Source organism: Theropithecus gelada, chromosome 9 (assembly GCF_003255815.1).
Source record: "Theropithecus gelada isolate Dixy chromosome 9, Tgel_1.0, whole genome shotgun sequence".
In the NCBI taxonomy this organism is placed as follows: Eukaryota; Metazoa; Chordata; class Mammalia; order Primates; family Cercopithecidae; genus Theropithecus; species Theropithecus gelada.
In genome coordinates this window covers 4,844,418-4,867,897 of record NC_037677.1, presented here as the reverse complement: position 1 = coordinate 4,867,897, position 23,480 = coordinate 4,844,418, and the positions used below count along the sequence as shown (strand labels likewise).

At 39.8% G+C, this 23,480-nt stretch overlaps 2 protein-coding genes across 6 annotated transcripts in view; one reads left to right on the top strand and one right to left on the bottom strand.

The window, feature by feature from the left end:
• Nucleotides 1–23,480, bottom strand: part of LOC112631309 (aldo-keto reductase family 1 member C1 homolog) — a 91,595-nt gene that overhangs the window by 57,963 nt on the left and 10,152 nt on the right. The gene's annotated exons all lie outside the window — the stretch shown is intronic.
• LOC112631308 (aldo-keto reductase family 1 member C1 homolog) overlaps nucleotides 15,289–23,480 on the top strand; it is an 81,142-nt gene continuing 72,950 nt past the window's right edge. For 2 of the 4 annotated variants that reach the window (XM_025396240.1, XM_025396239.1), the window contains exons 1-5: nucleotides 15,289–15,580; nucleotides 18,214–18,381; nucleotides 19,229–19,345; nucleotides 20,661–20,738; nucleotides 21,186–21,308. In XM_025396240.1, coding sequence (XP_025252025.1) covers nucleotides 15,497–15,580; nucleotides 18,214–18,381; nucleotides 19,229–19,345; nucleotides 20,661–20,738; nucleotides 21,186–21,308 — 570 coding nt within the window. In that variant the 5' untranslated portion in view covers nucleotides 15,289–15,496. Of the gene's footprint in view, nucleotides 15,581–18,213; nucleotides 18,382–19,228; nucleotides 19,346–19,472; nucleotides 20,416–20,660; nucleotides 20,739–21,185; nucleotides 21,309–23,480 lie in introns of those variants that run through there. The other 2 variants (XM_025396242.1, XM_025396243.1) reach the window with 2 other exon arrangements.

The following is a 23,480-nucleotide window of genomic DNA, read 5'->3' as shown; positions in this document are numbered from 1 at the left end:
TTACAATCCCACCAACAGTGTAAAGGTGTTCCTATTTCTCCACATCCTCTCCAGCACCTGTTGTTTCCTGACTTTTTAATGATTGCCATTTTAACTGGTGTGAGATGGTATCTCATTGTGGTTTTGATTTGCATTTCTCTGATGGCCAGTGATGATGAGCATTTTTTCATGTGTCTGTTGGCTGTATGAATGTCTTCTTTTGAGAAATGTCTGTTCATATCCTTTGCCCACTTTTTGATGGGGTTGTTTGTTTTTTTCTTGTAAATTTGTTTGAGTTCTTTGTAGGTTCTGGATGTTAGCCCTTTATCAGATGAGTAGATTGCAAAAATTTTCTCCCATTCTGTAGGTTGCCTGTTCACTCTGATGGTAGTTTCTTTTGCTGTGCAGAAGCTCTTTAGTTTAATGAGATCCCATTTGTCAATTTTGGCTTTTGCTGCCGTTGCTTTTGGTGTTTCAGACATGAAGTCTTTGCCCATGCCTATGTCCTGAATGGTACTACCTAATTTTTCCTCTAGGGTTTTTATGGTATTAGGTCTAACATTTAAGTCTCTAATCCATCTTGAATTAATTTTCATATAAGGAGTAAGGAAAGGATCCAGTTTCAGCTTTCTACTTATGGCTAGCCAATTTTTCCAGCACCATTTATTAAATAGGGAATCCTTTCCCCATTTCTTGTTTCTCTCAGGTTTGTCAAAGATCAGATGGCTGTAGATGTGTGGTATTATTTCTGAGGACTCTGTTCTGTTCTATTGGTCTATATCTCTGTTTTGGTACCAGTACCATGCTGTTTTGGTTACTGTAGCCTTGTAGTATAGTTTGAAGTCAGGTAGCGTGATGCCTCCAGCTTTGTTGTTTTGACTTAGGATTGTCTTGGAGATGCAGGCTCTTTTTTGGTTCCATATGAACTTTAAAGCAGTTTTTTCCAATTCTGTGAAGAAACTCGTTGGTAGCTTGATGGGGATGGCATTGAATCTATAAATTCCCTTGGGCAGTATGGCCATTTTCACGATATTGATTCTTCCTATCCATGAGCATGGTATGTTCTTCCATTTGTTTGTGTCCTCTTTTATTTCACTGAGCAGTGGTTTGTAGTTCTCCTTGAAGAGGTCCTTTACATCCCTTGGAAGTTGGATTCCTAGGTATTTTATTCTCTTTGAAGCAATTGTGAATGGAAGTTCATTCATGATTTGGCTCTCTGTTTGTCTGTTACTGGTGTATATGAATGCTTGTGATATTTTCACATTAATTTTGTATCCTGAGACTTTGCTGAAGTTGCTTATCAGCTTAAGGAGATTTTGGGCTGAGACAATGGGATTTTCTAAATATACAATCATGTCATCTGCAAAGAGGGACAATTTGACTTCTTCTTTTCCTAACTGAATACCCTTGATTTCTTTCTCTTGCCTGATTGCCCTAGCCAGAACTTCCAACACTATGTTGAATAGGAGTGGTGAGAGAGGGCATCCCTGTCTTGTGCCAGTTTTCAAAGGGAATTTTTCCAGTTTTTGCCCATTCAGTATGATATTGGCTGTGGGTTTGTCATAAATAGCTCTTATTATTTTGAGGTACGTTCCATCAATACCGAATTTATTGAGCGTTTTTAGCATGAAGGGCTGTTGAATTTTGTCAAAAGCCTTTTCTGCATCTATTGAGATAATCATGTAGTTCTTGTCTTTGGTTCTGTTTATATGCTGGATTATGTTTATTGATTTGCAAATGTTGAAACAGCCTTGCATCCCAGGGATGAAGCCCACTTGATCATAGTGGATAAGCTTTTTGATGTGCTGCTGAATCCGGTTTGCCAGTATTTTATTGAGGATTTTTGCATCGATGTTCATCAGGGATATTGGTCTAAAATTCTCTTTTTTTGTTGTGTCTCTGCCAGGCTTTGGTATCAGGATGATGTTGGCCTCATAAAATGAGTTAGGGAGGATTCCCTCTTTTTCTATTGATTGGAATAGTTTCAGAAGGAATGGTACCAACTCCTCCTTGTACCTCTGGTAGAATTCAGCTGTGAATCCATCTGGTCCTGGACTTTTTTTGGTTGGTAGGCTATTAATTATTGCCTCAATTTCAGAGCCTGCTATTGGTCTATTCAGGGATTCAACTTCTTCCTGGTTTAGTCTTGGAAGAGTGTAAGTGTCCAGGAAATTATCCATTTCTTCTAGATTTTCTAGTTTATTTGCGTAGAGGTATTTATAGTATTCTCTGATGGTAGTTTGTATTTCTATGGGGTCGGTGGTGATATCCCCTTTATCATTTTTTATTGCGTCTATTTGATTCTTCTCTCTTTTCTTCTTTATTAGTCTTGCTAGCGGTCTGTCAATTTTGTTGATCTTTTCAAAAAACCAACTCCTGGATTCATTGATTTTTTGGAGGGTTTTTTGTGTCTCTATCTCCTTCAGTTCTGCTCTGATCTTAGTTATTTCTTGCCTTCTGCTAGCTTTTGAATGCGTTTGCTCTTGCTTCTCTAGTTCTTTTAATTGTGATGTTAGAGTGTCAATTTTAGATCTTTCCTGCTTTCTCTTGTGGGCATTTAGTGCTATAAATTTCCCTCGACACATTGCTTTAAATGTGTCCCAGAGATTCTGGTATGTTGTATCTTTGTTCTCATTGGTTTCAAAGAACATCTTTATTTCTGCCTTCATTTCGTTATGTACCCAGTAGTCATTCAGGAGCAGGTTGTTCAGTTTCCATGTAGTTGAGCGGTTTTGATTGAGTTTCTTAGTCCTGAGTTCTAGTTTGATTGCACTGAGTCTGAGAGACAGTTTGTTACAATTTCTGTTCTTGTACATTTGCTGAGGAGTGCTTTACTTCCAATTATGTGGTCAATTTTGGAATAAGTGCGATGTGGTGCTGAGAAGAATGTATATTCTGTTGATTTGGGGTGGAGAGTTCTATAGATGTCTATTAGGTCTGCTTGCTGCAGAGATGAGTTCAATTCCTGGATATCCTTGTTAACTTTCTGTCTCGTTGATCTGTCTAATGTTGACAGTGGAGTGTTGAAGTCTCCCATTATTATTGTATGGGAGTCTAAGTCTCTTTGTAAGTCTCTAAGGACTTGCTTTATGAATCTGGGTGCTCCTGTACTGAGTGCATATATATTTAGAATAGTTAGCTCTTCCTGTTGAGTTGATCTTTTTACCATTATGTAATGGCCTTCTTTGTCTCTTTTGATCTTTGATGGTTTAAAGTCCGTTTTATCAGAGACTAGTATTGCAACCCCTGCTTTTTTTTGTTCTCCATTTGCTTGGTAAATCTTCCTCCATCCCTTTATTTTGAGCCTATGTATGTCTCTGCGTGTGAGATGGGTCTCCTGAATACAGCAGACTGATGGGTCTTGACTCTTTATCCAGTTTGCCAGTCTGTGTCTTTTAATTGGAGCATTTAGTCCATTTACATTTAAGGTTAATATTGTTATGTGTGAACTTGATCCTGCCATTATGATATTAACTGGTTATTTTGCTCATTAGTTGATGCAGTTTCTTCCTAGCCTAACTGGTCTTTACATTTTGGCATGCTTTTGCAATGGCTGGTACCGGTTGTTCCTTTCCATGTTTAGTGCTTCCTTCAGGGTCTCTTGTAAGGCAGGCCTAGTGGTGACAAAACCTCTAAGCATTTGCTTATCTGTAAAGGATTTTATTTCTCCTTCACTTATGAAACTTAGTTTGGCTGGATATGAAATTCTGGGTTTAAAATTCTTTTCTTTAAGAATGTTGAATATTGGCCCCCACTCTCTTCTGGCTTGTAGAGTTTCTGCCGAGAGATCTGCTGTTAGTCTGATGGACTCCCCTTTGTGTCCATCACCCGACCTTTCTCTCTGGCTGCCCTTAAGATTTTTTCCTTCATTTCAACTTTGGTGAATCTGGCAATTATGTGTCTTGGAGTTGCTCTTCTCGAGGAGTATCTTTGTGGCGTTCTCTGTATTTCCTGGATTTGAATGTTGGCCTGCCCTACTAGGTTGGGGAAGTTCTCCTGGATGATATCCTGAAGAGTGTTTTCCAACTTGGTTCCATTTTCCCCCTCACTTTCAGGCACCCCAATCAGACGTAGATTAGGTCTTTTTACATAATCCCATACTTCTTGCAGGCTTTGTTCATTTCTTTTTCTTCTTTTTTCTTTTGGTTTCTCTTCTCGCTTCATTTCGTTCATTTGATCCTTAATCGCTGATACTCTTTCTTCCAGTTGATCGAGTCGGTTACTGAAGCTTGTGCATTTGTCACATATTTCTCGTGTCATGGTTTTCATCTCTTTCATTTCGTTTATGACCTTCTCTGCATTAATTACTCTAGCCATCAATTCTTCCACTTTTTTTCAAGATTTTTAGTTTCTTTGTGCTGGGTACGTAATTCCTCCTTTAGCTCTGAGAAGTTTGATGGACTGAAGCCTTCTTCTCTCATCTCATCAAAGTCATTCTCCATCAAGCTTTGATCCGTTGCTGGCGATGAGCTGCGCTCCTTTGCCGGGGGAGATGCGCTCTTATTTTTTGAATTTCCAGCTTTTCTGCCCTGCTTTTTCCCCATCTTTGTGGTTTTATCTGCCTCTGGTCTTTGATGATGATGGTGACGTACTGATGGGGTTTTGGTGTAGGTGTCCTTCCTGTTTGATAGTTTTCCTTTTAACAGTCAGGACCCTCAGCTGTAGGTCTGTTGGAGATTGCTTGAGGTCCACTCCAGACCCTGTTTGCCTGGGTGTCAGCAGCAGAGGCTGCAGAAGATAGAATATTGCTGAACAGCGAGTGTCCCTGTCTGATTCTTGCTTTAGAGGCTTCCTCTCAAGGGTGTACTCCACCCTGTGAGGTGTGGGGTGTCAGACTGCCCCTAGTGGGGGATGTCTCCCAGTTAGGCTACTCAGGGGTCAGGGACCCACTTGAGCAGGCAGTCTGTCCCTTCTCAGATCTCAACCTCCGTGTTGGGAGATCCACTGCCCCCTTCAAAGCTGTCAGACAGAGTCGTTTGCGTCTGCAGAGGTTTCTGCTGCTTTTGTTGTTGTTTACTGTGCCCTGTCCCCAGAGGTGGAGTCTACAGAGACAGGCAGGTTTCCTTGAGCTTCTGTGAGCTCCACCCAGTTCGAGCTTCCCAGCGGCTTTGTTTACCTACTTAAGCCTCAAAAATGGCAGGTGCCCCTCCCCCAGCCTCGCTGCTGCCTTGCCGCGAGATCTCAGACTGCTGTGCTAGCAATGAGGGAGGCTCTGTGGGCGTGGGACCCTCCCGGCCAGGTGTGGGATATAATCTCCTGGTGTGCCTGTTTGCTTAAAGCGCAGTATTGGGGTGGGATTTACCCAATTTTCCAGGTGTTGTGTGTCTCAGTTCCCCTGGCTAGGAAAAGGGATTCCCTTTCCCCTTGCGCTTCCCAGGTGAGGCGATGCCTCGCCCTGCTTCAGCTCTCGCTGGTCGGGCTGCAGCAGCTGACCAGCACCGATTGTCCGGCACTCCCTAGTGAGATTAACCCAGTACCTCAGTTGAAAATGCAGAAATCACCGGTCTTCTGATCGCTCACGCTGGGAGTTGGAGACTGGAGCTGTTCCTATTCGGCCATCTTGCTCCACCCCCCTTGTGCTTTAATTTTTTAAGAGAATGTCAAAGGCTAGCCATGACACTGTTATGTGTATTTCTTTTAATTTATTTTTTTCGTAATTATTAAATAATGTAATTGTTCAGAATTAGTATCAGAATTGATTCATAAATATTAAATAATATACTTGTTCAGAATTGGAATTAAATAATGTAATTTAGGTCCCCAAAACTTTTTTATTTTCAGTATTTGTAACTTTTATTTTCAGTTCACGGATGCACGAGCAGGTTTACTATATAGGTAAACTCATGCCATGGGGGTTTGTTCTACAGAGTATTTTGTTACCCAGGTATTAAGCCTAATACTCATTTGTTATATTTCAAAATCCTCTCCCTTGTCTCAATTTTGATAAGTTGGTGGAGGCAAGAACCTGAATAGAGTGCATTCAAAAAAATGTAGGAAGAGAAGAATTAGATACACAAGTGTAGAAAGTATTCAAATAATGGGTTATAAATACACCTGAGAATTGAGAAGTCCCTGGAGAAACTAATGGAGTCAAATGACAATTTTCTTTGAGATGGCAGAAAACACAGCATGCCTACATGCTCTTAGGAAGATTCTAGTAGAAAGAGAAAAATTGCTGATGCACAAGAGAGAGGATGAGAATTGCTGAATCATGTTTGAATTCATTCCTGTTTCTGCTGTAAAAAAATTATCACAAATGTTGTGGCCTGAAACACCATAATTAATTTTCTCACGGTTCTGGAGATCAGAATTCCAAAATCTGGTTTAACAGGCTAAAGTCAGGTTGTCCACAAGGTTGCATTTCTTCTTGAGGGTCTAGGGGAAAATGCTTTTCCTGGCCATTTCCAGGTTCCAGAGGATGTGTTCCTTGGCTCATGGCACTTACTCTATCTTGAAAGCCAACTGCATGGTATCTTAGGATCTGTGTCTTTCCTTACATGTCCTCTTTGATTGTGGCCCTCCTGGGTCCTACCTGTAAGGATTTTGAGATTACATTGCCTATCCAGATGATTCAGGAAAACTCTTCTATCTTATGATCCTTAACATAATCACATCTGCAAAAGTTTGTTTTGCATGTAAGGTAACATAGTCACAGGTTCCAAAGATAAAGGCATGAGTTATTGATGGGAGGGAGTGGAGGAGGGGAAGCATTATTGAACCTATTGTACCAGCTTTGTGGAGAACTTGAAGCAAGTAAGCCTTAATTTTCTAGCCTTGCTAATAGAAAGTACTATATCACCAGTCACTAGGCCCTGAAAAAATCTAGATTTCATCTCACATATAAATAAATAAAAACCTGTTCTTTAGCTCTGATATCATTTATACCCTATCATATGCCCCCTTCTAGATATAGTCCCTTTATTCCCTTAGTTTACAGTGATTTCCCAGGATTTGTGGGCGTCTTTTTCACTGTACATGTAGAAAACTCCAGCATTTCTGTTCTTTACATTCTCAACAACTGAAAGTTTCTACTCATACCTAGATTATACTTCAGGCAATACTTCCAGGTTAGAACTTATACCGACAAAGAAGTACTTGTAACTGCTCTGTCTATGAACCTTTAACACACTTCATACTAATGAAGCCTCTTTCTCTTTGATTTTCACTACACATCAGTTCATCAAGTTCTTGATTCATTAAGGGTTGTGGACATTGGGTCTCTCATCATTCCTCTTTCTGTTCTTTCAATCTCCACACAGGTCTACATACTCAGATTTGTTTACATAATTAACTAAATTGAAATCCTCAGACTACATTCATTCTCTCTAGATTTCTCTTTAGGTTTTCTGCTGGTTGGGGTCTCTTGTCCTTGTACCTATTCATCTGTGCTTATAGCAACCAAACTGGATCAATGCGCATACACCCAGAACAAACTGCCCTGCTTGTATTTTTGTACACCATCTTGCCAAAAGCTAAAATCCTACACCACAGATTGTTATTCATTTGATCTGTAGAAAAGTTTAGGTATTACCATGTTTCATTTATTTTATTTTTGGATTTGTATAAAATTACAGTTTACAAGTGCAGTTTGCTACATGGATACATTGCACAGTGGTGAGGTCTGGGTTTTTACTGTAGCTATCACCTGAATAATGTCCATTGTATTTACCCAATAATTTCCCAGCCTCGCAACCTTCTGAGTCTCCACCAGTGGAAGAAGGAGGATCCAGTGGGCAGATATTAAGTGCCTATAGGTGTGCCTAGCCATGGGATTGGGAAACCTCTGCTGTTTGATGAATTTTAAAGAGGTTATTTGGGTTTTCTTGTAATTGTTGTTGTTGGGTTGAGTTCCTTATAAATTTTGGATGTCAGTCCTCTGTTAGATTCACAGTTTGCAATTATTTTCCCTGTTGTGTAGGTCATCTGTTCTCTGTTGATTTTTTTTTTTTTTTTTTTTTTTTTTTGCTTTAGAGAAGGTCATTGGTTTAATTTAGTCTGAGTTCCTTGCCAGGACCTACTTAAGAATTTTTTGCCCCAATAAGTTTTCCTTAGATTTTCTTCTAGCACTTGATAGTCTCAGGTCTTACATTTAAGACTGATTTATTTCCAGTTGTTTTAAAAGCTTGCAAAGCTATTTTGAGGTATGGGCAAGGTTGCAAATGTCTAACTTTTTGAAAATATCAATTTTTCATTATGGTTTTAGGGGTTAGGATTGTATTACCACCAACATGCATTTTACCATAAAAGCTTTGGTACGGTCACTCATGTTTATTTCCTTGCCCTTGGCATGAGCTACAGTGGGAAGAGTGCTGCAACCCAGCCCTAGCCAATGCTACATGAGAGGGACTGTGCTGCAGGCTTCTGAGAAGGTTTCTCTCACATCTAGAAAGAAGCTTTTAAGATTCGGCGGCCCCTCTTCTTCAAGTAGCTCTTGTCCTATTGCCCTGGGAGTTCTAAAATTGCTGCAGCAGCCTCCACTCAGCCTGAGAATGGCATCAATACACAGAAGAAGAGTCAGGAAAAGATGAGAGAAGTTACAGATGCTCCTGGGCGACCCCCAGAGCTTACCATTCCTTAGACTTCTTGATATGGTGCTAACAGATTTGTATGTGAAATGAGACAGTTTCCTGATTCCCCTTGCAGGACTTGTGACAGGGGTGTGGCTCACCTGTTCAAACTCCTTGAGGGAGGGGGAGCATGGAGATGGGCAGGTGCAAAGGCCAGGGCAAGCACTTTCGGCTCTGATTTCATGGTAGGGTCTAAGGCTGGGTGCCTGCAACCACAGTGTTACAAAGCTCTTTCAGCTTTGCCATCTGCAGACGGCTTGAGTCTGCAGTTCCATGGACTCTCTGACTTATCTCAAAGGCAGAGGGCCAGTTTGACAGCTTTCTATATCCCAAGCACTTGCCAGGCATCCCAGAAGAGTCAGACCACATGTGGGCTCAAAGGATGAGTGCAAGATTTTATTGAGTGGTGGAGGCAGCTCTCAACAAGATGGATGGGGAGTCGGAATGGGGGAAAGGAGTAGGAAGGTGATCTACCCGTGGAGTCAGGCTGCCCAGTGGCTGGACGATTCTCCAATCCTCCAAGGCCAAACTCCTTTCAGTGTCCAATGCCCCTCCTGTTCTCTCTTTCTGGGTGTCATTGTTCTACCGTCCATCTGGTTGCCTCCTTGTCTCCTCACCTGCTGGTCTGCCCTGGATCTTAGGTTTGGGGGTTTATATAGGGGCAGACTGGAGGCGTGGTGGGCCAAAAGGCAAATTTTGGGGGTGTGAAAATTGAAATGCTTGTTCTCATTTAGGGACACAGTTATCCAGGCTGGAGCGTGGGGCCTTTGCTGGGAAATCACCCTCTTCTACCCAGTATTTCCCTGTCTCCTGTCCATATCACATGGAGTTTCAACCATTCAGAAATAGGTTTTCCTCACCTGGTTTTATGCTAATCAAAACAACTATAAAAATCGATAATTTTCTCTTTACAATCTCCCCTGCTGTTGACCTATGCAAGAGACGTCAGAAGGTGTGCAAGCTGCTGAGTCACTCTGACTGCCTCAACTCCAGTAGATTGCAGGGGTGAACAATAGTATTGAGAAACAGTAAAATAACAAACAGTGCAGAAGAGGCAGGCATCTCAAAAAGTACTTGGTGGAATCGTCACTCATCCAGAGTGAACACGGTGTCACAGTTGTTTCTTCAGAGTTCACTCTATGAAAAAACTGAGCAATGTGGAATTTACTTTAAATTTCATGGGTTGTGAAATTTCATCTAACGTCATAATTAAAACTTCCTACATGTTGCTTTAGGCATCTCTCTCTTTTCCCCAAAATTTTCTCCAGGGCATCCGCAGTACCTCAGCCTCCTCCACAGCCTCCCAGCTCTTCCTTTTTCCTCCTGTACGGCTTTGGGCGTCCCACCATTTTCCACAGCAATGCAGCAAACTCTGAGTTTCCACAGCCTCTCACAGACCTGACTTCACCCACAAACCTCTGTGAGACTCAAGCGTACCCCTTCTTCTTCACATAGGTCCTCTTCACCCCAGCAAATTGAATCAACCAAAGAGGAAATCTCAGGATAAACAGTGCTGGCAAACATCATTTTGTTTAAAGTATCATATCAATATATATTTGTTGAGAAAATATTCAAGTTCTTTGCAAACTGTAACACTTGTTTAGGAAAAAAGATAGGGAGAAGAAATTAGGATCAGTTATTTACTTGAGGCACATGAGGGTTCTTCATGTACGACTCAAGGACATCCCACTTCTTTCCTCCCTGGTCTTCCATCTTCCATCTGCTTTCCTCCTCCTTCCCATCACCCTTTCCTCATGTTCCTCTCCCTCTCCCTCACCTATAGGACTGAGAATTCCTGCGGTCTCCTGAGATCAGTTTCTTCCCCCCGATTGTATACAAGCTGTGGAAAGTTTTAGTTCTTGTCGACTCCACGACCCACATTAGTCAGGCAGAAGCCCCTGTTTACAAGGTACCCGTTGAGCCTTGGCAAGGTGCATGACACACACTTGATCACTGGAGAAATGATGAGTAGAGAATGACAAATAGAAGAGGGGAGCTTTGAGCCTGAGCTCTCTGAAGCATAAGAGTGGTTGAGGCTTGGCACTTGCCACCTAGATTTCACACAACGTGTCAGGAATCCTGGATGCCCAGAAAGAAACCTGTTCCAGGGCTGGAGCCCCAACATAGAGCTTTTATTTAGGCAGTGTTGAGCAATAATGTGTGGCTGGAGCTCTGCAGAGGGACCCCATAGGTGCATTGCATAACGAAGCTGTGGGAGAAAGGTCTCACCCCTAACAATTCCAGAATTATAAATCTACCAGCCGCTTGCAACTTCAGCGTGGAAAAGCCAGGGGCATTAAACTCCAAACTGTGAGAGCAGCCATGTGGGCTGCACCCTGCAAAGCCACAGGTACAGTGCTGCCCAAAGCCCCAGAAGCCTACCCCTGGCACCAGTGTGCCCAGAATGAAGGATATGGAGTCAGGAAGATGATTCTGCAGCTTTAAGATTTAATTTCTGCCCTGTTGAGTTTATGACTTGCATGAAGCCCCTTCTTCTCTTTCAACTGATATTTCCCTTTTGAAATGAGATTGTTCAACCGCTGCCTATAAAACCATTGTAATTTGGAAGTAAATAACTTGTTTTTGATTTTACAGGCTCATAGCTGGTAGAAATTTGTCTTGGATCTCAGATAAATCTTTTGCATTTTAGACATTTAAGTTGATTCTAAACCTGATAAGGCTTTGGAGATTCTTGAGATAAACTGATTGGATTTTGTATGTAAGAAAGAAGTTTATGTCTTCAGCTTTTTGTCCTTTATATCCTCAACTAACAATATTTTGGGGTGTCTATGATTTCTTGCTAAAATTTGGATTCCCGTTTCAATTTATCTTGTGCATAGTCTGTAATTATTTTCTTTGTAGTTACCATTGAAATGACATACTGCATCCCATAGTTATACCATCCACTTTGAAATCCCAATGTGAATTTAACTTCAATTCCGTTCAAAAACTCTACTTTTCCACAGCTATGTTTCCACTTCACATTATTGATGTCACTAATTACAACTTTATACATGGTGCATATGTTAACAGAAATGTATTCTTATTCGTACACATTTGTAAAGTAAATCTTGAAGAAAATGAGAGTAAAAAGAACATTTCATAAATACATGTTTCCATGTTTTTCATATACCTACCTTTACGAGAGGTCATTATAGCTCTATATGACTTCATGTTGCTGTCTAAAATTCGTTCATTTCAAAGTGAATTGCTCTCTTTAGCATTTCTTATAGGGCAGTTCTAATGGCAATGAACTCCTGCAGCTTTTACATCACATAGTCTTAATAACTTTTTGTTTTTAAGAAATAATTTGGCTGGGTGCAGTGGCTAATGCCTGTAATCCCAACACATTGGGAGGCCAAGGTGGGTGGATCACACAGTCAAGAAATAAGAGACCATGCTGGCTACCGTGGTGAAACCCTGTCTCTACTAAAAATACAAAAATTAGCTGGGCATGGTTGTGCACACCTATAGTCCCAGCTACTTATGAGGCTCAGGCAGGAGAATTGCTTGAACCTGGGAGGTTCAATGAGCTGAGATCACATCACTGCAATGAGCTGAGTTCACACCACTGCACTCCAGCCTAGTGACAGAGCAAAACTCTGTCTCAAAATAATAATAATAATAATATAATAATAATTTTTTGCCTAATATGGAGTTATTGGGTGAAATTTTTTTTTAATTGATCACCTTAAATATATCACCTACCATATCCTCCAAAGACTCTCATAAGAAATCTGTGGATTACCTTGTCCAGGAAACCTTGTACCCCATGAGTCATGTTTCTCTTCCTACTTTTTGTTTTGTTTTGTTTTGTTTTCTTTCTTTATTTTTTTTTAGGGAATGGAGTTTTGCTCTTGTTGCCCAAGCTGAAGTGCAATGGTGCAATCTCGACTCACTGCAACCTCCGCATCCTGGGTTTAAGCTATTTTCCTGGCTTAGCCTCCCAAGTAACTAGAATTACAGGTGTGCACCCCCATGCCCGGCCAATTTCTTGTATTTTTAGTAGAAATAGTGTTTCACCATGTTAGCCAGGCTGGTCTCAAACTCCTGACCTCAGGTGATCCACCCACCTCAGCTTCCCAAAATCTATTGCTATGTAAAGATTATCTCTGGCTTTTAGAGTTGGATGATAACACATATAGGTCGGAGTCTCTTTGAGTTTATGCTATATGCAGTTCTTTAAGTTACCTGAATTTGTAGATTCTTGTCTTTAACCAATTTGAAAAAGTTTTGATGATTTTATTCTCCAGATAACCTCTCTACCACCATGGGTTTGCACTTCTCCTTCTGGGAATCCAATACTATCATACTGGTTGGCTTAAAGGTGTCCCATAAGTCCCATAGGACCTGTTCACATTTCTTTATTCTTGTTTCCTGTCCTTAGACGCAGGAATTTCAAGTGCGGTATCCCTATGTGCATTGAACATATCTTCATCCTTCTCAAATTTGCTACTGAAACACCCACTGGTGAGTTTTTCATTCAGGTATATTTTTTAGCTCCAATTTATTTCCTTTTCTTTTTTATAGTTTCTGTATTATGACTATATTTTGATTTTCTTACTTTTTCAGATTTTCTGTAGTTCTTAATCCATAGTTTTCATTAGCAATTTTAGCATATTTAAGATAGCTGTTTAAATGCCTCTCAACTAATTTTAATGCCTGTGATTCTTCAGGAATGATTTCTATTAATTTATTTTCTTTCCCATAATGGACTGTGATTTCTTGTTTGTTTGTATGCCTTGCTATTTTATTTTGTTTTTCTTTGCACCGGAGTGTTGCTCCGTCACCAGGCTGGAGTACAGTGGTGCCATCTCGGCTCACTGCAACCTCTGCTCCTGGGTTCAAGTGATTCCCCTGCTTTAGCCTCCCGAGTAGCTGGGACTACAGGCATGCGCCACCACGTCCGGCTATTTTTTTATTTTTATTTTTATTTTTTTTTAAGTAGAGACGGGGTTTCTCCATGATAGCCAGGATGCTCTCAGTCTCCTGACCTTGTGATCTGCCCTCCTTGGCCTCCCAAAGTGCTGGGATTACAGGCGTGAGCCACCGCATCTGGCCTGTATGCCTTGTTATTTTATTTAACTGGGCATTTGAAAAAATAAAACATCTTTGTAACTGCATATAGATTTGTTCTGTCATGACAGTCACCAACTCATAAGTGTGGCAGGTTCTCAGTCAAGGCATCAGCCCTACATAAAACCTCAAGGCCTTCTTAGTTTGTTTCTGAACACGCACCTACATGGATTGTTTTTGCCATTTTATTTTTCACCAAATAACCAATGGCTTTTGAATCACTTGCTATTACAAAATTTTGTATCCCAGTTTCTCCTCAGTGGCTTAGATGGACTATTGCATGTCTCTTCCCCTAGTCTTTTGCCTGTAACATCTGTATGTGTGTAGTCACCCTGAATCTCTACTGAGCCACTCCATAAATAAATAAGTTTATTTCACTCAATTTTAGGTATTTTCTGATGTTTCCATGAGTCATATGGGAGTCTTATAATCCACCATCTTGTTGAAATTATCCTCTGTGAAAAATTTCAATATCTTTATAATATTACATTTATATCAATGTATAACAATTTACCTATGTTTCAATTTCTGTTTGTTTTATGAAAAAGCCAATAGAAGCAATCAGGTCACTGCAGGTTGTGACTCTTCCAAGATGTGAATCATGGATCATGCAAATCACATTCATGTTCTAACCTGCCCTCCAGAGGGAAGATAAAGTAAAAATTATCCCATGTGAGGATTATTCACCAGTTTATATGTCATTAGTTACCAGTTTTTCTTTATGAATAGTGTTTAACAATATTATAAAGTATATCTAATAGTTATCAGGTTTTGGCTTGTTACTTTTTGATAGTAACTTATAAAACCGGCTGGAAAAGACAAATAAGATAAGGCACAGTTTGCATGTTACAACTTATATCCAAAGTCCAAAAGCTGTTAATAAGAAATCCTCCAGTAAAACCACATCGAATTTTATTTTTTATTTACACCCACATCAGGATTACAAGTTTATCGGGATTGCACCTTGATCAGGAAGGGATATTTCTCTTACAAGGCTAATAAGAAAGAAACAATAAATTTGCTGATGAAAACAGTAATGCATTTAAAAATTTTAACTTTAGGCCAGGCGCAGTGGCTCACGCCTGTAATCCCAGAACTTTCGGAGGCCGAGGCAGGCAGATCACGAGGTCAGGAGATTGAGACCATCCTAGCTAACACAGTGAGACCCCGTCTGTAATAAAAATACAAAACAATTAACTGGGCATGGTGGTGGGTGCCTGTAGTCCCAGCTACTTGGGAGGCTGAGGCAGTAGAATGTTGTGAACCCGGAGGCAGAGCTTGCAGTGAGCCGAGATTGTGCCACTGCACTCCAGTCTGGGCGACAGAGCGAGACTGCATTTCAAAAAATAAATAAATAAATAAATAAACTTTAATTTTTAATTGAGGGCAATATTTTAGTGAAATGCTCATTAGTCATTCCTTTAAACTGTGTGTGTGAGAGAGAGAAAAATAAAAATTAATCATTTCAAATAATGCAAGATACAGAAGGAACATCACCATGAAACAAACAACAAAAAAGAGCTCTGTAACTGGAAGTTTCTGCAGTCTTATGTAAACTCACAATTTGTTCCACAAATCTCTTTGAATAATTTATGTCTCATAAGTAGAGACTTGGAATAGCAAAAATACTTCAGAGAGAAATTAATGAGTGTATCATGACTGCATAATAATTTACTTAGGAATTTTCTTAGATAAGAAACGGTTGAACTGGATTCAATTTTTATCATAGCTTATGTAAGACTGCCTCTGTCCCTCCTCTCACATGCCATTGGTTAACAAGCAGACAGTGTGTCCAGGGGCGTTGCCTGCTTATTTGTCTTATAGCCTGTGAGGGAGGAAGAAAGACACATTTGCCAGTCAGGCCAGTGACAGAAATGGATTCGAAACATCAGTGTGTGAAGCTGAATGATGGTCACTTCATGCCTGTCCTGGGATTTGGCACCTATGCGCCTGCAGAGGTAACACTAATGTTTTTAGTGTTGAGAGTTAAAGGAGCAAAGCTAGAGTAAGTGGAAGCTGACCAAGTTGTCAGACTTGTGTTCCCAAGTTACTCTGCATGACTCCCCTTTAAACGTCAGTCTTTGTTCTGCAATGCAGTCTGGTCACAGAGTCATCTACTGCTTATTTGGGGCACTGTTTTGTCTTCTGTTTATGTTTATTTCACAGCCTGTCAGAGTCTATAAAACTCCGCAGAAAGAACATGGCCTGCCTGCTCCCTCTCTTGAAGATTGATTGCAATGGGAGTGGCTTCTCTGTTTCTTTGTATAGTTGAACAGATATTTACTTCTTCCAAGAAGACACAATTCAGAGGAATCTTTATGGCAAAAGTTGGTAGAGACGGGTTGCATGAAATCTGTTGGGAGAGTATCACTGTTCTGATGGGCAGCCTCGGGCACCAAACTGTAATATTAGAGCTGGACTAAAAAGAATTTCCCATGTACTACTCTCACCTCTGGCAAAATTACCTGAAAGGATAAAATATCCTCATTTTAAGAAAAAAAAAAATACTAGAATGTAACAAGGAAAATTTAAATTCTTTGTCTTTGTTTATATGGGTCAGATTTGTATCAAAATATTATAACAGAAATTTCTTGTTTCTTTGACAAGAAAATTAATGGAATAGATTTTATTTTCTAGGTTTAACTCTTTCTATACTGGAAGAAAACTTGTATCTCAAGACTGTCGTGGGAATACGATGTGTGTGAATAGGGACTAGTTATATAAAATTTGAGTCTCACATTTCTCATCTATACAGTATAAGGATTTACAAAGGGACATTTTGAAGACCATTGACAGGAGTTACTTTAATATAAATTATCTCGGAGAGGAAGTAAAGATGAGAACACCACTGAAACTCCGGCCTTGGTAAGCCTTTGAGTGCTCCCACAACAAAGAAATGATCAAGGATGATATGAGGAGTGGGCTGTGAGACCCAGTATCTAGTTCCTTGTAATTTCGCGGGAAAAAGAAAGCCTCTGAAATACTTTTAAGATAGGAAAACAGTTTGCTTTGTTTCTGTTTTTATCATTTAAAAGATATACTTTCAAATATGTATCCACATTTGTTATATAAGTCAATAATTGTAACTTTCACTGCAATCATATGTTTCCTTAAAAAGTTGCCTTGAATTTGTGGAGCCGAACCCCATTTTGCTAATCACTTACTCCATGCAGTCTTTCTTGTATATACAAATCAATATCCTTAGAGTATACATCTCTACTCCTAGTATTTAGTTCTGTCATGTAGACAGAATGGCCAAAGGCTGGGTAGAAAAGACTTAACATAATAGACTGCTATGCATGGATAGACAGGCCTGTTTCCAATATAAACCTGCTGGTATCTGATAAGGTGGATTTCTCGCTATTTCCTAACTTATAAGAATGGTGGCTATAAGTAACTGCTTGTGCAAACTGTGGAGTTTCTGTGCACCTGCTTTCCTTTTGGAGACTGGAAGTTTTGTATCTGCTAGGCAGAGTGAGTCAATGTAAGCAGTCCCAGATAAAATCTTATTAATGGAGTATGTAGAGAGCATCTCTTGTCGACAACAGTTCGCATACATTGACAAAATGTGATGCTGGATAAAGTCAGAGCGTTCTGTGCAGCAACATGGTGGGAGAGGAATCACAGCAGCTTACACTGCATTCCTTCATAATTCCTTCCATGTGGCTATTTCCCCTTCTCTCTTTTCCTTCCTTCCTTCCTTCCTTCTTCCTTCCTTCTTCCTTCCTTCCTTCCTTCCTTCCTTCCTTCCTTCCTTCCTTCCTTCCTTCCTTCCTCCCTCCCTCCCTCCCTCCCTTCCTCTCTTTCTTTCCCTTCCTTCCTTCCCTTCCTTCCTTCCTTCCTTCCCTCCTTTCTTCCCTCCCTTCTTCCTTCCTTTCTTTCTCTGTTTCTCTCTCACACTTGCTCTCTCTCTCTCTCTCTCTCTCTCTCTCTCCTTTTTCTTCTTTCTTTCCTTCTTTCTGAGACTGAGTCTCGCTCTGCCGCCCAGGCTGGAGTGCAGTGGCCGGATCTCCCCTCACTGCAAGCTCTGCCTCCCGGGTTCCCGCCATTCTCCTGCCTCAGCCTCCCGAGTAGCTGAGACTACAGGCGCCGCCACCTCGCCCGGCTAGTTTTTTTGTGTTTTTAGTAGAGACGGGGTTTCACCCTGTTAGCCAGGGTGGTCTCAATCTCCTGACCTCGTGATCCCCCTGCCTCGGCCTCCCAAAGTGCTGGGATTACAGGTGTGAGACACCGAGCCCGGCCATTCCTCGTGTTAATTTCACCATACTAAAATTAATTAAGATTATTTCTATAACTGTAGGTTGCATCCTGTTAATTTTTCAAAAAAAATCACTGAACCTGAAATTATTTTTGGGACAGTTCCAAGTTAGTGATCAAGCAGTGATTTTCTGTGACTGCAGAAGTTCCTGCTATGCCCAACCTTTATTACTAACTGGGAAGGACCCAGGCTGACTGGGATGGGCTTATGATTCTACATATAGAACTCATCCAAAAAGGAGGAAAAGCTGATTTTTGTGAATGTCACTGCTTGTGCCTGAACTAACCCTCAGGCACATTAGTCAGAAAATACTACCTTTGGTTGCTCCCCCAGGTTCCTAAAAATAAAGCTCTAGAGGCCACCAAATTGGCAATAGAAGCTGGGTTCCACCATATTGATTCTGCTCATTTATACAATAATGAGGAGTACGTTGGACTGGCCATCCGAAGCAAGATTGCAGATGGCACTGTGAAGAGAGAAGACATATTCTACACTTCAAAGGTACTGTGCCTATGATGAACTTGTGTGTACATATGTTTATGGTAATTGTGTGGAGGTGGCAATTCTATGACTGGATCCATAGTTGAGGGTGAATTGTGCTTATTTATTTCGATTTATTCACAATTATTCATGTAGTAAAACTAAAATCAAAAGCAGGAAATGAAGATGACTTTCTCATCTTTGCAGTGTTCCAACTCATGACTTCAAAGTGCCTTTCCTTTCTGAGCTCAGCACAGATCAGTATGGTTTAACATGGAATATAGAATCAGAAAGAATCCTAATCATATTATATTATTACTTACCTCCTGGGTGAGTTTCTTACATTTGTTACGATTCTCAGTTTCCATTATTGTGTTGATCATACCGAGAGAGAAAGCAATATAAGCAAGCTCTGTGAGTATTAAATAATAATGCCTACATTGTCTCAAATTGTGTCCAGCACAAGTTGACATATTAAAAACTGTGTTTGCTTCCTAAGCTTCTAAACCACAAAGATACTTAGTCTTGCCCATTGGGCTGAATAGAGGAAATAATTACACTACTAACATGAGTTGTAAAACATACCAAAGATAATTCAGATAATGGGTATGCTTATGATTTGATAATAATTTTTATCCTTTGAGTAATTTCACTCTTTCATTCAATATATGTACTAACAATATATCCAACATATTACAAAGTTCATCAGGATATGGCAGAACAAAAGGCATCACAAGAAAAGAGAGAATAATTTTGCCTGTGGTCATTAGTTTTGAAGTAGTAGAAAATGTCTAAATATTAGGTGGAGCAAACTAGTAAAATTGGCTCAAGTTTTCATTACACAACTTCCTTTCTCTCACCTCTGCAGCTTTGGTGCAATTCCCATCGACCAGAGTTCGTCCGACCAGCCTTGGAAAGGTCACTGAAAAATCTTCAATTACACTATGTTGACCTTTATCTTATTCATTTTCCAGTGTCTCTAAAGGTAGGCAGGTTGTGTGATCAAATTTATTTCACTTTTGTTGTCAGCATAAATATTGTTCTCATGGATATTTGAACTAAGCATTTTCCTAGATTGTTTTCATGGATATTTGAACTAAGCATTTTCTTAGGAGGACACAGGGATTATAACATGGAAGAAGAGCCCTAAACATAACTCCTAATTCCCTTTCTATTGAATACATTTTGAATCCGTACTTCCGTGATGCATGTCTACAAGAAAAGAGAGTGCAGAATCCTCAAAGCATCTGTCTCAAAAACTTGAGGAAGTGACAATCATCTCGTTGAAGGCACAAGGTCTTAGTTATGACTCCTGAGTTCACCTTTTGGGATGTTAACAGACACAGAGTTTCATGAAGTTGTGGTGTCCAGAAAAGCTGTTGCACATAGGGTGAACAATGAGTTGCCATCTTCTTGCCTCTTTTCAAGGGGCGAGAACTCAGTCCGGGTGTGTCTTAAACTACAAACCTTCATGGGAAACCTTGTTGCTTCTGCTTCCTCTTTTTTCACACTGGAGTTTTTATTTTTGCTTACCCATGAATTCTTGTGTCATTCATAACTTTTGTTTTAAGGTTACAGAAAACTACTCAGACTAGTTAATGCAAGGGTGTATTAGATATAAAAATCGGAAGTCAAAGCCATGGCTACATTCAGAATTTGATAAAATCTCTAAAAATGTATCCTTTCTCCATCCTTATCTCTACTTTATTACAAAAAGCTTTTTAAATATTTGTTCCAACCTTTTTCATTGATGGCATTTATGGCTTTGGAGCACTTTCAGGCTCATGGTCATTACCGTGAGCTCCTGTGCATCTCCCAACTTCCAAACTAGCCTTGAAAACACCTCCATGGACCATGATTGGTTCATGGTCCTGTCCATGGAATGTCACATGTTCAGGGAGATAAAGAACTCTGATAGTGGCATCTGGGTCAAAAGTACAATCCTTTATTCCTGGATATCAAGGTCTTTTGCAGTTGAAGAGAGGTATTGTCACAGAGAAAATAATAGGAGCAGAAGAAAGTAATGTAAGTCAATGATGACACTCCATTAGCAACCAGAAAGATGATATTTATTTATACATATAATAGTTATAAGAGATTAGGGGAAGTCTGTCCCTGAAGACATTCCTTATACCTTCATATGTAGCACACTTTGTACATATCACTCTCAGGAGCATTGCATCACCTACCTCAAGGAGGATTAGTGTCCTTAAATGTACCTCAGAGCATGGCTATGTGTGGGGAAATTTATGTGGGGAAATTGATTTGTGACATCACTAAATTGACTGCTTCTACTTCAGCCAGGTGAGGAACTGATCCCAAAAGATGAAAATGGAAAACTACTATTTGACACAGTGGATCTCTGTGCTACATGGGAGGTGAGTGCTTGGAGGAGAGCACAGATAAGAAAGATGAGATAGGAGACATCTGGTTCCTACCTTCCAAGTGCAAGAATGGAAAATGCACCACTGGATCAAAAACTTAGGAGTTTTACAAAGATAGTTTTTGTAAGCAGTAAGAAAAAAGAAATGACAGGCATACAAAAGAGAGAAGTGGAGGAGAAGGGTTGGGGGTAAGGAGGACTGGGATTTCTTTCCTTGCCTGTGCACTAATCTCTCCAGTTTCCTAAGGAGGAAACAAATTCTTACTCTTGCAATCACTATCTTCTTCTCCAATTTTCTGTTTTATTTTCTCCCTTTTAAGAACCATGGCTACATAGTTTGATTGTCATATCTAGACAGTTGTTTCTTTCACAGTTCTGTGTCACATTTATCTTGATCTTCAGTTGACTACACTAATGACACCTCACAATTCCTTTTTCCCAGGCCATGGAGAAATGTAAAGATGCAGGATTGGCCAAGTCCATCGGGGTGTCCAACTTCAATCGCAGGCAGCTGGAAATGATCCTCAACAAGCCAGGGCTCAAGTACAAACCTGTCTGCAACCAGGTGAGCGCCCTCAGCCTCCTGTCTTTTCTACTCTTCATACCCCTCTTTCTGTCCTATTGCCAACTATCCATTCATTTAGTCCCACTTATCTTTGTAAAAGAGAAGATTCTAGAGAGCAAAGCCTCTGTCTAGAAAGGCATAGAGGGCTCCTACTGGTACCCAGCTTAGAAAAGTCTTATGGAAAGTGTTGCAACTTTGATGCTGAATTGTGAGTTATATTTAGGGGAAGTCAATTCAATCAAGGAGGCTAAGGATTGTCCATTAGATTCAGGGAAAAGTGGACTTACCCCTAAGCTATGAAAGATGACCAGAGAGTGGATGGGTCAAGTCGATTTGGAGGAAATTGTGCATAGTTATGAAGCCATGAAAAGATGGAATGAGCAGTACATAAGGAGAAAGTGAGAGCAAGAGAAGAGAAATACTAGGGATTTCCATGGGGTTCAGATGTCTCAGTGCCTCTTGGTATCTCTGCTTTCACACTCCTTGACCAAGGGTATAGATACACTAAAAATTATCTGCAGACAATGAAGGTCATCCATGATAGAAAGAGCAAATGACCTGTTTACAGAGATATCTGTTCACAGTGGATGAAATCAATGCTGAGGAAGGTTCAGTAGAACATCGAGCTGACCAATGACTGCCCCGCTCCTAGTCGGCTGCTGTTCTTTGGAGTCTGTCACGCAATCAGCTGCTTAAACACATCTATTCTATGCATGGTTCTTTCATAGCCTAGACATAATTCCATCTTTTCCTTGCATCCTGATTGATGATTCCAGGCCTCCTTGATCAAACTGACTGCCCCCAAGTGTTACACACATTTCAGCATTAAAGTCACCACACCTTTCCCAGTACCTTACACTTTTTTATTTCATTTTTTAAAATTTAGAGTTAATGAGTAAAGATCAACAGTGGAAATACATAATGTATAAAATGTGTGAATTTGGTATAATGATATGGTGCCATGATAATTACATAAAAGCGATGAGAAATTAATGTGGTTTTAATACTAATAGTTCCCCAATATTTTAATATGGCAATTTTCAAACTTTCCAAAAATTTGATAAAAATACTACTGGAGGCCCATGTTACCATTTCTGTTCAAAATTACTACCATTTTGCAATGTTATATAGGGATATATTTGCATAAATATATATAATGTTTCTAGAACCTTTTCAAGGTAAATTGTAAAGATGCCAATTGACCCCTAGAGACCTCTCCAAGCATGTCACAGGAATGACGATATTCTCCCAGTTACAGTGTCATTACTGTATCTAAGAACATCATCTACAGCGCCCTCATGTCATTTGGTATCCAGTCTATATTTGAATTTTCCATTGTTTAATCAAAATGTCTTTTGTAGCTCTTCTTTTTTAACCAGAATTCTGTTGTTTTTATACCATTGTATTTTGATATCAGTTAACTTGTTTTTCCCAGTTATTGAAGGTTTCTGTAAATTAGAAGTTAGATGAGAATGTTTTATTACATTGGTTTAAACCTTTGGGGCAAGAAAATGTTTTTATCATGCCGTGGTTTTCAAACTGCACCACACTAGACTGCATACAATCACAGAATGCCCCACTAGCAGTGAAGCTAGTTTTAAAAACTTGGTTAAACTAACGATGGTCAGATCTGTTGTTTTTAACACATGTTTTCTCTTTAACGATTACTAGTAATCTGCTGGGGGATAATTATCGACAGAAGAAGTCATAGTCCCATGACAAATTTTCACATATGATTGAGTATACATCAGTGATTTGAACTTTTTTGTATTGTATTTCTGTTTTCTTGTTTGTTATTTCCTTGGGTTTTTTACAGAAAATTTTCAATTTTAACCACTTGTTTAACTACTCTTACCTGACATTTTACTAAAAATAGTTTCTCAACAAGTAAAACTAATAAACTATTATTCCGCTAAGTCCGGGTAAAAGTTAATGTCTTCCTTCAATTAGCAATATACTGAGAATGTAATTACTATAATGACCACCATCAGAGTAGACAAATATTTGTGTTCTTTTTCTCATTCTCTCTCTAATTACTATAGACTCATGGATTTTTGTCCTATGCTTTTTAATTCAATTTACTTATTTTTCAATGCTTATACTACTCAGTAGGTATATATGTACATATATATATATGTGAAAGAAGAATTTGGTCAAAGACTCCTGAGGGTA